Source organism: Lolium rigidum, chromosome 7 (assembly GCF_022539505.1).
Source record: "Lolium rigidum isolate FL_2022 chromosome 7, APGP_CSIRO_Lrig_0.1, whole genome shotgun sequence".
NCBI lineage: Eukaryota > Viridiplantae > Streptophyta > Magnoliopsida > Poales > Poaceae > Lolium > Lolium rigidum.
The window spans coordinates 21,264,456-21,280,741 of record NC_061514.1 but is presented as its reverse complement, the minus strand read 5'-3'; the positions used below and the strand labels follow the sequence as shown (position 1 = coordinate 21,280,741).

General features: G+C 46.9%; 2 protein-coding genes across 2 annotated transcripts; one reads left to right on the top strand and one right to left on the bottom strand.

Moving 5' to 3' along the window:
- Positions 1-1,464: 1,464 nt before the first annotated feature.
- On the bottom strand, positions 1,465-2,620 carry LOC124677140 (cullin-3B-like). The gene is made up of 3 exons (XM_047213142.1): positions 2,427-2,620; positions 2,013-2,313; positions 1,465-1,602 (listed from the first exon to the last, which is right to left on the bottom strand). Exons 1-3 carry the CDS (start codon positions 2,618-2,620, stop codon positions 1,465-1,467), a joined length of 633 nt encoding a protein of 210 aa, XP_047069098.1.
- Positions 2,621-13,558: 10,938 nt separating this feature from the next.
- On the top strand, positions 13,559-14,745 carry LOC124669975 (gibberellin 3-beta-dioxygenase 2-like). Its single transcript, XM_047206500.1, has 2 exons — positions 13,559-13,812; positions 14,081-14,745. The coding sequence occupies exons 1-2, from the start codon at positions 13,559-13,561 to the stop codon at positions 14,667-14,669; spliced, it is 843 nt and encodes a 280-aa protein (XP_047062456.1). The 3' UTR covers positions 14,670-14,745.
- The last annotated feature ends 1,541 nt before the right edge of the window (positions 14,746-16,286 follow it).

Here is a 16,286-nt window from a genome sequence, read left to right as displayed (position 1 = left end):
TGAGAATTGCTCACACACAACAAAAATAGGCCGGCTAAAAAAATATTTACTTATCTTTGAAAAATGATTGCCGGTCTAAAAAATTATGTTCATGGTACAAAAAATATTTTTGTGTTTCTAAAATGTTAACGGGTCTGAAAAAATCACAGGTACGAAATATGGTCCAAACTGTATTCACCGGTTCAAAAATAGTTCTCGAATTAAAAACATAGGTACGGAAAAATGGTTTACGGGTGCGAAAAAGGTTCACCGGTTTGAAGAATGTCACCTCTTCAAAAGTTTGTCGGTTAAGAACACATGTACGGAAAAAAGATTCGCGGGTCCGAAAAATGTTCTCGGGTTCAAAAAATGGTTCCCACATTCAAAAAATCTCCATAGTTCTTCGGAGTGATTAGGAAAAGTTCATCGTTCAAAAATTGTTCACGAGGAAATTGTTCTCGAGTTCAGAAAATGTTTTAAAATTGTTCACGAGTTGAAAAACTTTTTTTACTCTGTACGCCCAGGCATACATTACTTGTATTTGTAAACATAATAATACAGAGTTGGTAGGCGTACAAGCAACATAACACAAGGAATATATAAACGGATGTACTACTGCAAACTGCCGCCACAGCAACTACCAAGAACACACATCCTCCACCGTCGCCAGAGAAGAAGAGCACCAGTAGTTGGTCCACACGTTAACAAGCCGTGGTAGCCACCAGCCTCGTAAGACTGGATCTAACCACTCCAAGCCTCCTCAACGCTGGATCCGGGGCCAGCGCCATCCCCGCCCTTCGAGCGGCCAGATCCCCGACCATCAGCCACAAACATGCCGCAGACAAGACCGCCACACTCTAAGAGCAGCCCATCCTTATCGTCACGTCACGGCGCGTCATCAAAACAAAGCCACTCCAATAGTTTGGACTCCACAAGCTAGCCTCTCGCCGGTGTCAGCAACACATCCGACGAGCAGCACCTCCCAAACCTCCACCACCAGCTCCACCGCCGCCCAGAAATCCTGTGCCAGCTGGATCGAGGTCAAACTTCACAGCCACAACCTTCCCTTGTGCGCGGCTCGCTAAGCCTATCACGCCATTGACAGTGGCGTCGAGCTCAGAATTCTCGCATTGATGCTGCGCTGACGAGGATAGGGCGGTGAGGATCCAACTCAACCTGTTGTTAACTTTAGCACGTGAAATTTAAAAAAAAAAAAATTAATCCGTAGCAGCGTACTCGTATTTTTACAAGTGTGTAAATTTAACAAAAGGTGAGTACAATTTTAAATCTGTAGATCAGTGGCCTAGAAACATGATTGAGCTAGGCAAGGTCTGGTTGGCCCACTGTATCGATCATTTACCCTGCGATCAACGTGTATACTGGCTAAACTCCCAGGACAATCATGTGAAGCAGGAATCCAGAGCGGCATGGAAGGAGGCCTCGCCGCGGAACACGCCGTTGATCATCTCCCTGTACCTCTCCTTCTCACGTGACAGCAACCGCTCGTCGTCGCCCGCTGTGTTCCTGATTTCTTGGAAGTGAGCATTCATGCAGTCCCTCATCGCTGGCACGCCGCCCTGGACGCGCCCGAGTAGCCGATGCATCCTGGTGAGGTCCCAGTACCTGCCATCGACGAGCATGGACGCGAGGCCGGAGCCCTCCATGCCGACCAGCCGCGCCACGTTCTTCTCGACCATCTCGGCCAGCACCGCCGCCGCGACCTTCTGCTCCGTCTGGGCGTCGAGGAAGCGGGAGACTCGCGCCTTCTCGGCGTCCATCATGGACTCGACTGTGCGCAGGTACTCGCCGCATCCGCACGGTGAGGCGAGCAGCCGGACGGACTCGCCGTCGCAGAGCCGGCGGACCTCATCGAGGAACGGCGCCTCGAGGACTTCTTCGTACAAACCATCGCCTACCTCCACCAGCATCTTGGTCGCGCCGGCCATCAGGACGCGTAGCGGAACGTCGACGGCCTCGCCGGCCCGATCCCGCCGCGCCATCTGCAGCAGCGCGGCTCGCAGCCTCGGCCGTACCTCACCATCTGGGCGGAGCATACCGTCGCGCCACGCCCTGAGGCCGAGCTCACAGACGGGCGCCTTGTGTCTGAACTCGAGGAACGTCCGCTCCATGTACATTACGACGTCGCGGATCATTGTGACGGCATTGCTGTGCTTCTTCCACCTGCCTAGCAGCTCCCGCAGGAACTCATCGTCCGGCGCGGATGCGGTGTTCTCGAGAGACCCCGCAAGCTTCTCCACCTCCGCCGCCATGGTGGTCGCGACCTGGGTGTAGAGCACTTCGTCGCCATGGCCGACACAAACATTGTATGTGCACCTGCAGGAAATCGGAAGCTCGAACTCGATCAGATCGCGGACAATCAATGGCGTAACCAGAGAGATGGACATGAGTTCCTTTCTTTTCGGGTATAAGATTATTAGAAGGGGAACCTGTAGAGACTCTCGAAGTTGAGGTCTTGGGCGTGTCCTGCGTATATTTGGCGGAAGGCGGAGGAGAGCGTCAGGCAGGTCCTGAGGACGAAGTCGGGGTCGGCGACGCGCTTAAAGGGCTGGATTCGTGGCGCTGTACGTCGTCCCGGCGGCCTCTGGACCGTCGCGCTCGCGTCTGCTGGGATCGGGTACATCTCCTGGGCTAGACCGTGACCTACAGATCGGAAACGGAGGCGGCTCGTCGTGTGTTTATATAAAGCGTTTGGGATTTGCTAAACCTAGAAATCGTGTAGTACGTAGACCCGAACGAGTTAATTGGGCCTCGGACCGGACAAGTCTTGTTGGGGTATTGGGAAGGTTTAAGAACCGGTAAACACTCTACTCTACATCGTGATCCGACGGGAAACAAAACAACGGACCGACTAGCTGCCGTTCATCTGTAATGCATCGTATGGCTCGCAAAGCAGATTGGTTATCACATTAATGGGAAAAACTGGCCCGTTATCCCCGCACGTACAATTGGTAACTGTATCCGGTAATTTAGCTCCTAATCGCTCGACGTCTCGCCAAATCGCCACCGACGACTCGACTCTGTTCTCTCCGCCATGGCGCCACTCCTCCACCATGCCGCGCCCACCCATCCCCGCCGGGACCTGCGCCTCAACCTGGTCGAGTCCTGCACCGGCACCGATGCCGTTCCGCTGCGGTAAATCATCGTTGAGACTTGAGAAATCACTGATTGCCAGCGACCAACACAGTAGGTTGGGTGGCGGCTTAGCCCTAGGGCCGACCAGGCTACAATGTCTCTCTTTGATGGATTAGCAGCGGCCTGGAGGATGCTTCCGCTGCTCGCCCTTGATGTCTCTATCCCTTGATCGACAACACAAATCAGGAGAAGCCGAGAAGGTAATTGCGAGTGAGCTATAGGTCCCAATCTGCTCGTATCTTCTCCACTTTAATCCATGTAATCCGTGCTGATTAATCTCCTGAACTGACTACTTCACCATCGACTAGGCATTCGGCTATGCATCCATGTTGGATCGTCGCTCCGTCCATGTCGCTATAACCCGTTGGACCATCGAGATGTAGCAGGAAGCCTGACAAGCAAGATCCAGGATTTCTATCTGAGTGAAACACATTAAGCATTAGAAGGAAGCAATGCCACTATCTGCTGGTGGCGTCTGGAGGAAGCACATCCACCATTTGAAGGAAGCATAATCGAAGCATGGCCACCATCGCATGGTGGGGTATGCATTTTGCCTAGACGACCCAAAGGCTAGCCCGATACGACATGTTTTATCTTACGGAAGCAAGCATGAAGTAATTAGCAAACAAGTAGCATACTCAATGAAATCAATTTGTGAATGAAGAATGATCATCTGAAGATTGTGTTTCACCCAGGGGAGCTACATGCATAGCAGCAACTGTCTTGCGGAAGCATACAAGAAGAAAGTAGCACAACTAGTGGATATATTTATCATTAGTGATCTTGTAAAAACATATGATTTCAGATGGTAGAAATATTTTATCCATGGAACAGACAAATTATTCGATGGAAGCAAATATTTATTTTTTTGGAAGCAACGTTACCAATTCTTTTGAAGCATACATAGTCAGGATAGCGAAAATAATTTCACTACTATATATGGATGATGGCAACAAATCGAGATATTGTTGGAAGCAGCAGTATGATCACTGGAAGCAATACCATGCCGCTTTGGAAACAGAAAATATTTGGAAGAAATTGCTTCGGTTATACAAATAATAGGAAACAATATTTGCTTGCGAATATAATCCAGTATTAGTTTCCTAGAATAACAGGGAGTTCAGATCGGAATAGTTAATTCGAATCCCACTAAATTAGTCTGAACAGATCGTACGTCTCTTGAGTAGTCCGATGGGAAGCCAGCGATCGGCATCCGATCCCTAGCGCTGCCCGAACCTTATTCCTCGAATCACGATTCATGAGTAATAAATAAGTTGATATTTATTACTCATGAAATTACAACTTATTTTTTCTTTGGGAAAGAAATTACAACTTTTTTTTGTAGAATTCAACACTTTATTTTTTAAACACAAGGCCGTAGCCCTACCTTAAATTAATAAGGCCGTTGCCGGCAAGTTGTTACATGGTGCTGAAGAACAGCTAACATGAGACGAAAAACAACAAGCATACAAGAATGAAAAGAAACACAATTTGAGCTTCGTGTCCGTTGTTCGGCCTTGCGATCCGTTCTGAAGAGGCCCCGAAGCTGGTGAAGAGGACCTCCATTGAGAGCTCGCGTCCTAGTCAACCTCCAGAGGCCAAGCACACACCCAAGCACCATCCGCTTCTACCTTCGCAGAAAGCTCTCTGCTTTCTCGCCCCGGATCGAAAGGCGCCGGATCTGTCAAAGGTAGACCGCTCTCCCTGAGAACGCATGAATATCGGAGGTTACTCCGGGGAGGAGGACTCCAAGCACTCGCCTCGCCGCACATCACCGCCACCTGCAACCCACACCACAACACACTAGACCAAGCTGCCAGGAGCAGGCACAGACAATGCCTACCAACCGCCGCCGAGCTCGTCCACCCATATCCGCTATCTCCGACTAGCGTCTCCATCGAGGGAACGACGCCAGCGCACCGCCGCTGTCCAAACCGAAGTTTTGGGCTTTCACCCGAGATAAGCAGAGCATGGGAGGGAGGGGATACAACCTCGATGTCGCCTTCAAGAAGGAGCACGGCACCGTCACCAGCATCGTCGACCTCGTGGCCGCCACTGTCAGCCAAGGGTTCCCCCCGGTTCAGAGCCCACCGCCGACCAACCTCACCAAACCGCCGAAGGAAGTCCGGGGCCAGGGAGAAGCACCAGAGGGAGGAAGAACACATGTCCAGATCTGATGCCGGAGGCCCGACGGGGCGACCTCCGCACCAGGTCTGCGCCTACCACCCCTTCGCCGTCCACACGGCCGAAGAACGCAGATCACAGCACCGGCGCCGCCACCCGCCGCTAGGTCTGCGACGCCCCACCCCGCGCCCAAGGCCGCCGCCCTGCATCCATGGACTCCGCCCGGTTCGTGGCGCACAGCCCGGACACCAGCCACCACTCGCAGGCGCCAGTGAGGCCAGGCCGGAGAGGGGAGAGACGGGAGGAGGGCCAACACCGAGTCCCCGAGCGAAGGCCATCCCCCCCACCCGGCCGCCTTCCTCCCTGCAGCCGCGCGTGGGGCCCTGAGAAAAGGTCCCCGCCGCCCCCATCACCGGCGCCGCACGTCCTTGCCGGCGGCTGCCTCCAGGGGCGACGAGAAGGGGAGGGAGGTTGAGGGGAGGTGGCGGCGGCGCCCGATTTAGGGTCCCCCCCCCCCCCCCGTCGCCTGGAGGGGCAACGCGAGGGAGAGAGGAGGGGCCCGCGTCGCGCTCAAGAACAAAGACTTCAGCACTTTATTGATTATAATCAATAACATTACAAAGTTCAAGTCGATTACAATCCAGAACAGAATTGCAGAAAAAGGAACTACCAAAGTGTTCAACTCGATGAGCTAAACATGAGCTGAATTATTAACCAAACGACTAATATGACTAACAATCATTGAAGACATAGTTGCAGCCATCGCTTAACCACAAAGAGGCAGTCCGAGGCCAAGATGACTTTGTTCAAACCTTCATCACGAGCAAGGCTGTATAGCTGTGGAACGATCAACCAACACGCTTAAAATCTAAACAAGACCTGATACACTAAAATTTGAACTTTTTATATAGTAATTGCCACTCAAATTGGCCTGACAATGGCATGCACAGGTAGCTGTACGTAAGGCTAAGGTTCAGTGGCTCGAGACGACTTCGCCGGCCTTGGGCGCCAACTGCACCGAAGCTTCCTCGCCGAGCCTTACCACCCTGCCGGCGGCTCCACGGGACTTCCCGGCCGAAGCTCCCGTCGTCGGGACTCGTCGATGGCCGTGCTCCGCGAGGTGCCTGTCGCCGGCCATCCTGTACCGGATGCCGCACGCGTTGCACAGCGTGCCCGGCCCGTCCGGCCCGGTCCGCCACTGCGGCGTCTCCTTCGTGTGGCATACCCCGCACGCGTGCCATAGCCCGTCGTCGGCGCTTTTGTCTCCGCCGTGGTCGTGGTAGGCGGCTGGCGCCATGAGAGCGGACGGGAGAGCTACCGACAAGGATCGATTTTGGACGGCCACCGGTATACTGCGCTGTTCCGTCTGAATCCAAGACGTGGAGGCCACCGACTCGACGAGCGTCGGCGCATCGCACAGCGGTGAGGTGTCGATGCAGAGCGCTCCAATGGAAGAGTCGTGGAGGGCGGGCACGGGATCCATAGCCTTCTTGATCGCGTCGTCAGGCTAGCACCGCACCGCGAAGCCGAGGGGCACGTCGTGAAGAGGTGCGATCGGTTTTGGCAAGTGGTAAACCCTAACAAATTGGTTACTTTAATCGCGACTGAATATGATCTACTCCAAGGATTTTATTGCCCTCTAGGATCAGCCACGGCAGGAGACGTGTGCGATGCTATCTGTGGAGTTTCGGCAAAAAAAAAGTGAGCAAGGGGTAGACCCCCGATTTCTATTAAAGAAACCATCATATAAGAGATCATGCCAAAAAGTTCTAAACCTGGTTGTCTTGAAGAATTATGAACACTCTCGTGAGGAGCATTTCAATTTGTTTGCAAAGTTGATCATGGGGGTATTTTACCGTCATAACATTGATGTTACAAACGTTTAATCAACTCTTAGCTAAAATCTGTTATTTCTCTCCTGGTAGATCATTTAAAGGCCAGATGAGTCTTCCATGATATGCAAGTATGGCAAGACACGCGTAAAGCAATGTCTTATTTTATTTAATCACTCTTAGCATGAATCTCATCACCGCAAAACAGGGTTCTATTGAACAACTCCCATCATAAAGTAATATCTCATTTTGTTTAATTGTTCTTAGCATGAATCTCATCGTCAAAAAATAGGCTTTTGTTGAACAACTCACTTTAAAGCGATATCTCATTTTATTTAATCATTCTTAGCATAAATCTCATCACCGCAAAACAGGGATTTATCGAACAACTCACTTCGTAAAGTACCTTCAAGTTGATCATCAATTTCTATGGGGTTGAGTTACTAACAAAGATAGACTCTTAAGACAATTACTACAACACCCATGTTATCATTAAGAGAGACTTTCTTATATTATATTTAATTTGCATATGTTTCCAATAGCAAGACTTGATTCTCTAAAAAAAATAGAGTAATAACTAATAAACCAAGCATACAAGTTGATAAAAAAGTTAACTATAATTGTCAAGACACATCTAAACAAACATAATATTTAGCACTAGCACTAGTATATCATAACCATTTCAAAATTGGAGATGGGAGTGACAAGACATACCTCAAGTTCATGAGATTCTAGTTTTCTTCGGTATGATGTGTTCCTTCAAAATTCGAGAGGCTCAACCTTCTAGTATAATCTGGGCGCATAAGAATAACATTTGGAACACCAAAAGAAAAACACTAAATGATAATAGAAAAAATCTTTCTAGATTTTTGTCTATGAAACAGAGGAAATAGAAAAAAAGAAAGGTGACTAAAGCAAGGCTTAAAAAGTAAAGCAAAAGAAAATGCTAATAAAAAGCTAAGTGTTTGGATGAAGCCAACACGAGTGTTTCAATGCTCTCATAAGGTGCAGTACAAACTCAATTATTACATGAGAAAATTAAAATGACGACACCTCTTGATGTAGAAGTGTCAACAACCTCCCCAAGCTTAGGTTGTTGCCAACCTGCTTTGTACGTCATTGTGGTGGTGGGTAGTTCGCGGAGTTGAATGCTTGACTCCACTGGTCGAAGTGTTGCGAAAAGTTCAGCGTGGTGTCGCGGAGGGAGTCAGTGAGGTTTCTCAGGTTGTCGATGGAGCCTCCAAGCGAGTAGATGTTGTTGTACGTGGCATAGGGCTGCGGTGGTGGCACCTCTTGTTCAGGCACCCATTCTTCTTCTTCCACGTCTTCTTCTTCGGGTACTTTAAGGAACGATTCCTCCTGTTCTTCTTGCTAAACATAATGAAGTCCACCATCCTCAAGGGAGAACATGTTGTTAGGCAACGGAGCGGGCAACAAGTGCTCCGCTATGGAAATATGAACAAAGAATGAGCCTCACTTTCTATGAAGCATGCCAACAACTCTAAGGGTAGTGTAAGAAACATGTCTCTCACTGTCCAAAGGTTGAAGTCCGGTTACATTGATAAAAAGGGTGGTGACGAGAACGGTTGCAATAAATCCGCATGTGATATCCTCGCGGGCCTTATTAGCTTGGCGTTCCAAGTGGAAAATAAAAATGGTTCCCAAGTTTAGCGTCACTTGCAATTTGGGATAACATCTTTGGTGAGGATGATAATGTCTACTCGCCACATGCATGCAAGGTGTTAGCAATGACATAGTACAAATAGCGAATGGAAGACTTGCAATGTGACTTCCCTTAGGGCTATTCTCAAATATGATAACTTGATGAAAATAAGAAAGGTGAGATGGATTCAAACATTGATTTGCGATGTGGCCGTCTCCATTGATGAATTTGAAGTGATCATACCACTCTCCAAGAGTTATGTCATACTTACGGTTCCTCGGCTGGAAGGTGACGATGTCCAAACCTTCATTCATGCTCCCGAATAAGGCGAGCACTATGTGCTTCAATGTCGTCAACAACTCCAAAGTTAACCAGTGATAGGTCGGGGTGCCCTAGTAGACAAATTATTGTAACCCCGGATTAGTAATAAGCATATTGAAATTGTTACCTATCCCGAGATGGTTAATAACAGTGGGACATGCCCACTCGGTGGACTTGATGGTGCGTGCTTGGAGTTTCTTGAAGCGGGCAAAATCTTGCTTTCTCCCTAGCTCGATCTTGAGGTACTCATCCTCGTTGGGCTTGCTCTTTAGGATTGTCCCCTCGTGTTCATATCTATCAATGTTAAACTTGGAAAATTTTAGCATGTTGGTTCCAACAGATTAGAGTAATAATTGTTTCTCTACAAATAATGTGTAAATATCTCCTCAAAATAATAGTACAAAACATGCTCAACAAGAAAAACTATTCATATTCATCTATGAACTAAGATTAAATATATAGAGATGTTGGGCAAAGATTTGCAAAAAGTAACTGGGGGGTTGAAGGAGAAAAGTACACCGTAGATTGTTGGTGCAACAAGAGTTGATGAGAAATCTAACGACTGAAGAGATCCTCAAGTGGGTTTGGAGAGTTAGGAGAAAGAAAAAATTAGAGCGTTTGCGATTTAGGGTTGCCTCTTCCCAGGCAAATAGATTGGTTGTACCGTCATGTGGTATATGCATGGATGCCCGTACTAGTGCTCGTTATCTTCCTAGTATGGTTTCGATGATTTTATATCAACATGGTACGTGCACATGCTATGGTCAGGGCTGACCGTACCAGTGCTCGTTAAAACTTTTGTTTCCATGCTTCATTCTGTCCCATTGGTACGGTCAAGGATGCCCGTACCACCGATCGTTAAAACGTCTAGTTTTGCAGCAAAATTTGTTGCGTCGGCCAATGTTTTGGTATGGTCACGTGGTATGGTCCGGTCTGACCGTACTAGTGGTCGCTAAAACGTCTGTGAACACTTGGTGACTTGTTTTCTTCAGAATTTCTTCGCAAACATGTTCATGTTATTTTGGGTACATAAAACTAAAGCACTAATATAGTAATAATTTTCAATGAATATTTCAGGTGACGATTACCTTATTCTTCTTCTCTCTGTTGTTCGAACTTTGAAGACTTTTATTAACAACAAAATAAAGAAACAAAAAGTAAAATGTGTTCTTCGAAACTATTTATCCTGGGTTGTCTACTAAGATTTGCTTTGTTTTAGCTCATTCAACTCGACCTAGATGAAGACTAACTCTTCTTTGAAAGAGGTACTCCTACCCCAATATAGATTGCTTTGAGGGTGATAATTTTGTCTTTGTTAGCATTGTTCTTGTTTCTAAGGGAAAGAACAAAGAATAGTGAACGGGGAGGTAATTCAAACATTACATTCCCTACAGGAAAATTTATCAAAGTTGTAATGGTTCTTAAAAATGCCTACCAAGAATCATAGGCGCCATGCTGTCTTCTGGCATATCTAATATTACGAGATCAATGATTGAAATGAAGTCTTTAATGTTAACAACTTTGTTTTCTTTTATTCCCACGGCTTGCTTATAAGTTCAATCAGTTAGGTGGAGCTTAATTTTAGTAGTCATAAATGAACCAAGATAAAGCCTCTCAAATAGTGTTTTAGAAATGTAGAAACACTAGCACCTAAATCACATAGTGAATCAACTTCATTAGGCTTATTTTAATAGTTGGTTCGAATATGTCATCCAACTTAGTAGGTAACTTCTCAGATAGGTTTTTAGTATTAATTTTCGAGCTCACGTACCTTCTCAGCAACTTGACTAATAAAAATTTGCCACAATGCATCATTACCTCCTTCAATTCTAGGATTTTTTGCAGCAATCATTTTCATGAGGTCTTCCATACTGTAGTCAGTGAGGGAGCATTACCATAGTATAGATCTTCAAGTTCATTTGCATTCGCACTGCTTCTTACCATCTTCAGATCTGCAACAGGGTAGGCTCCGATTTCCCCGTTAATTGGGCGAGAATTAGTGCTTGGCTAACAATTTTGCCAAGTTGAGCCTCTACAGTTTTATTTATTTCTTGCAGTTCATGTATATCATAACAGCCACTTGTTTAGATAGTTTTCCTATTCCTGCTTCATGGTTCTCCATCATTTTGATTACAAGATTATTGTTGCTCGGTTTGAGCTTGCATAAAAGACTTAAAATAATCTTATAGTGATTGACGATTACCACTACCACTTCCTCCATTATAATTATTAGATGTTCTAGAAGGACTAGGGTATGGTTTTTGGAAATTGGAAGTATAACTTTTATTCATCCATGCAGGGTGAGAGTTATTGTGTGATATAAAATCTACGTCCTCAACTTAGAATCAGAGATGGCTCTACCTTCATTACCTTCTATCATGCAAATGAGTTCGTCTACCTTTTCGGTTAGGACTTGATGGCTCCCAAGTGCAAAAGATGAATTGTAGCACTTTTTAATAAGAAAAGTAGTCGAACCCATGAGGAGCTGAAGGTATTGGTTAGCAAGTTTGACAAGTAAATAATAAAAATGATGCGGTAGTTTTGGTATTTGGAGTGTATAGTTTGCAATAAAATGAAACACTGAAAGTAAATAACAATATGTAAGTGCTCTCAATGATAGCAAGCCCAATCATGTATGCAGCAAGAGTACAAGCTCAACATTTATATTTCTACACAACATGGTGAATATCTTGTCAAGTTTCATTCCCTTAGGGGCGGAGCCTAAATTAGGTGTAGTCATAGATATGAGCAAATACACCCCTTATGATAGGTCCTAGAACCATTTTCATGAGCAAGTATAGGAATCATTACGACATAAATGCTCCATCATAGTAGTTAGTTCATTGGTCCCCGACATAAACTCCTCTAATGCAACTCAAAGTATTGGAAAACGATTTCTGTCATTTCGTCCCTTCCAACCCTCATCATTACACTAAAGTGCAGCCCTATGAGCCCATATAGGTGAAGTAATATGCAGTCGACATTCGCATAAAACCATCATAGAACAACATAAAAGATAAAAACTTTACCAAATACTCATTGCGCATTATATAGAATCATAACTAGATAATTATATTCCCTCAGGAACATGAGGAACTACTCACAAGTGCCAAACTTGGTGTGGATCAGAGGCATAATGATTACAACACAATCTGAAATTATAATCTCTCCACCATATAACACGAGGCCAATCACAATCATGCAATAGCATTTAAAACAAATCCATGGTTCGATCTATCACAAACTATGAGGGGAATGGTGTTGATCTCGCAGATGGTGATGGTGGTGATGATGGTGATGATGGAGATGTTGATGGAGAACCCCCCCCTATGTCAAGGAGGAGTGGTGATGACGATGACGTAGAATTCCCCTTCACCGGAGGCTCCCGTGCGGCAGGATCTTCCCTCTCCTGGAGTAGGAGAGGACTTTCGCCTCCGCCGCCGCCTCAATAAATCTCGGAAAAAATATGGCTAGATTTTCTGGCGAGACAAAATCATCTGTAAAAAGGAGGAGTCGAGACGATGCTCGAGGCCCAAACGATTATGGTATACTCTGCATGCAAGCATGCATTTCCGTATGAAATAATCCTTTATGTCCAACCTCATGATTCGTTTCTTATTTTCATTGATAACTATGGAAAGCATAGATCCTTTAGAAATGTTTTTGTGTTTCTTTGCAACACCGCCAAAGGACATGTTTTAGAAAATCTTGTGTTTTCAATTCTTGTAGGATCTAACATACCATGACATGGTATTCATAGATTTTCATGTTCTTGCATCTTGTAAATCTTATTAACCATTCTAAGAACATAGTACAATGCAGACGCTCACAACATGTTCCTAGAGAGATGAAAGGGTTAGAGCATGGGTCAGCACAACATTGCCATAAGCAATCGTTTATGCTCAGCTTCAGAAGAGATGACACTACAGACAATGATTTCAGTCAAGTTAATGGAAATGGGGGAGACCCTTTTCTTTCACAAAAAAAAAAACCCTAACACAACGATTTATAATGCAGAGAGCATCTTCCATTGGCTAATCATCTCAGTCCTTGGCAATTCCACCACGCGCTTAGCTCCAAATCGTCTACGATGAGTCCCATCTCAGCTCTCTTCTTTAACTTTTCTATGACCGAGAGACCGCGACTTCGACCAAACTTTCAACGATGACGTCACCGGTCACTCAGCACCTGCATGCTTATATCTTAGCGATCGCATCCCGATCATCCCATCTCCTCACTCCTGTACACCTAACCACAGCAACGCTTGAGAAAAAAGCCAAGCTAAGCTCGACCGTCGACCGAGCACATGGCGACAAGAAGCAGCAGCAGCAGCAGCGACGGCGCGCTCCCCGTGGTGGATCTGGCGCCGTTCTTCCTCGCCGGGGACGTTGACGCCGCCCGCGCCCGCGTGACCGAGGCCGTGCGCGAGGCGTGCATGTCGACGGGGTTCTTCCGCGTCGTGAACCACGGCGTGCCGCGGGAGCTCATGGCGCGCGCGCTCGAGCTTTCGGCGGCGTTCTTCGCGCTGCCGGACGAGGAGAAGGCCAAGGTGCGGCTGGCGGAGGGGTCGTCCAGTGCGCCGCTCCCGGCAGGGTACGCGCGGCAACCCGCGCGCTCCGCCGACAAGAACGAGTACCTGCTCGTCTTCAATCCCAAGCTCTGGCTCAACGTGTACCCCGCCGAGCCTGCCGGATTCAGGTCATCAGTTCCTTCCAATTCCAACTTCTACTCCCTTTTCTTGTTGTTTTTGTAGCAATAGAGATAGCCACACTTTTTGGTGAAATTTCGTGGATTCACATGTTGGTGATTTGTTTTAGGTTTCCATCATGATAACTACTATAAACTGACACAAAACATAATAGTTTTTCTTTTTCTTTTTCTTTTTATTTTTCTTTTTGAGTGTACACTCCGACGAACAAAATGTATGTTCCGGTCAGAGGAAATAGCTAACTGAACGACCGCATGACCATTTCTAAAGCTGAAAGAAAACTCCTCTGATACATGTCAGGGATGCGCTGGAGGAATGCTACGCCAAGCTCACCGACCTGGGGCTGCTCATCCAAGACATCCTCAACGAGTGCATGGGCCTACCGCCAGGCTTCCTCGCCGAGTTCAACGCCGACCGCAACTTCAACTTCCTCACGCCGCTGCGCTACTTCCCGGCGACGTCGGCAGAGGAGACCAACGGCATCTGTGCGCACGAGGACGCCAACCTCGTCACCTTCGTCCTGCAGGACAACGTTGGCGGCCTGGAGGTCCTCGGCAGCGATGGCTGGGTCCCGGCCGAGCTCATCGAGGGCACCATTATCGCCAACATAGGCGATATCGTGCAGGTTCTGAGCAACAATAAGTTCAAGAGCGCGACGCACCGGGTGGTTAGGAAGCCGGGAGCGCACCGGCACTCGCTCGCCTTCTTCTTCAACCTCCACGGGGACAGGTGGGTCGAGCCGTTGCCGCAGTTCGCCGGCAACGTCGGCGAAGCGCCAAGGTATAGGGGGTTCAAGTATGGAGATTATATGCAGATGCGCATGAGGAACAAGACCCACCCGCCGTCAAGGCCCGAGGACGTCGTCGACATCACTCATTACGCCATCTAGCTTGTAGAAGCTGAATCCCATGTGCAATCGTGCATTTTCGGTTCTCAATTTTGAATTCGTTATGGTGGTGTTTAGAGCATGGCAATTTCAGCTGAGGAAAGAGTTGCTCTCTTTACTGATGCTCTGCAATGTCAGTTTGGGAGTTTGCCTTTATTTAGAGCTGCCACTAAGCACAAGTAAACCAAGGAAAGTTATGCTTGCCCTTTATCCAAACTGTACATAGAAGGTTACAAGCTTGTTATGTACAACCTCAATTATGGCAATAAGCTAAAAATGATGAATTATGTTCTTTCTTCCCTGCCCATGTTCTTTCTCTACTCCTGCATGTTAGCTTTGCCGCAAAGTAGCAAGTCGTCTACAAACATCAGAGAATGAATAGGTGGACAGTTTGGTTCAAGAGAGATACCTGCTAGATGGTTGGACTGTAAAGCATTCGAAGAGAGCTCATTAACTGCAAAGACAAAGAGTTATGGAGACAAGGGACAACGATTGTCTTATCCATCCAGGCCAAAGGTATTGTCATTAAGTCCGTGGCGGGTGCATGTGGTTTTGGCGCAAAACGTTGACAAAGATCGCACTTCCGAACTAAGTCACTTGCAATGGCTGCCGTTGTTGGCTAATAGAACCCAGCTCTGAAAGCTTTAGCTACAAGTGCTCTGCTACTGGCATGATGGCCACATGTCCCCTCGTGTATTTCTCGCAATAGAGCATTTCCATCATCGATGGCGATGCACCACTGAAAGATGCCAGAGATACTTCGTTTATAGAGGTCGCCATCGACCACAGTAAATGCTTTAGACCGTCGCACGATGCGTCTTGCTTCTACTGGATCATCTGGCAACCTTTGCTCCATCAAGTATGCCAAGAAAGGTTCAGTCCATAAGGGTTCAAGGAGAAGGACTTGCTGATTACATCCATCAGTAACACCTTCGGCAGCTTCTTGGGGCGTATCCCCTGTGTCAGTAGCCGACGTTTCTGGAGGTGTCGAGGTTTTTACTTTAATAGACCTTTGAGTAATTACTTCATAGAAGACTCCATCTGGTATAGAAGAGCATGTAGAACCGATATTGTCCAAAGCATCGGCTTCCTCATTGCTGGCTCTGCCGATATGTTTCAACTCGCAGCCTTCAAATTTAGCTTTCATTCATTGATACATCTGGCAATATGCTATCATGTTGTCGCTAATAGCATCACAAAGATTCATCGACTACTGTACTACGAGATTCGAATCTCCGTAGATATCTAAACGAGTAGCACCACATGCTTTGGCCATACGCATACCGTGTATTAATGCTTCATACTCTGCTTCATTATTTGTTGGTAGCGAGAAATTCATCCTTAGAACATATCTCATTTTGTCTCCTTGCGGCGAGATTAGCACTACTCCGGCTCCTGCACCTGAACTGCGCTTAGACCCATCAAAATACATCGTCCATGAACCCGACATATCGGGTGCTGCCGGGATTTGCGACTGGATCCAATCAACCAAGAAATCGGGAAGGATCTGGGATTTGATTGTTGTTTGATTAACATAGGAAATATCGTGTGGTGCTAACTCGATAGCCCATTGAAATACTCTGCATGTCGCTTCTGGATTGGTAAGTATGTTTTTCAATG

Bases quoted from the DNA above. Each gene is read 5' to 3' on its own strand.
- LOC124677140 (XM_047213142.1), bottom strand. From the start codon at position 2,620: ATGTACCCGATCCCAGCAGACGCGAGCGCGACGGTCCAGAGGCCGCCG. The intron at 2,314-2,426 runs GTTCCCCTTCTA...GATTTCCTGCAG, and splicing joins AACTTCGAGAGTCTCTACAG to GTGCACATACAATGTTTGTG. The intron at 1,603-2,012 runs GTACGGCCGAGG...CGTCGATGGCAG, and splicing joins TGCTCCGCCCAGATGGTGAG to GTACTGGGACCTCACCAGGA.
- LOC124669975 (XM_047206500.1), top strand. From the start codon at position 13,559: ATGGCGCGCGCGCTCGAGCTTTCGGCGGCGTTCTTCGCGCTGCCGGAC. The intron at 13,813-14,080 runs GTTGTTTTTGTA...GATACATGTCAG, and splicing joins AACTTCTACTCCCTTTTCTT to GGATGCGCTGGAGGAATGCT.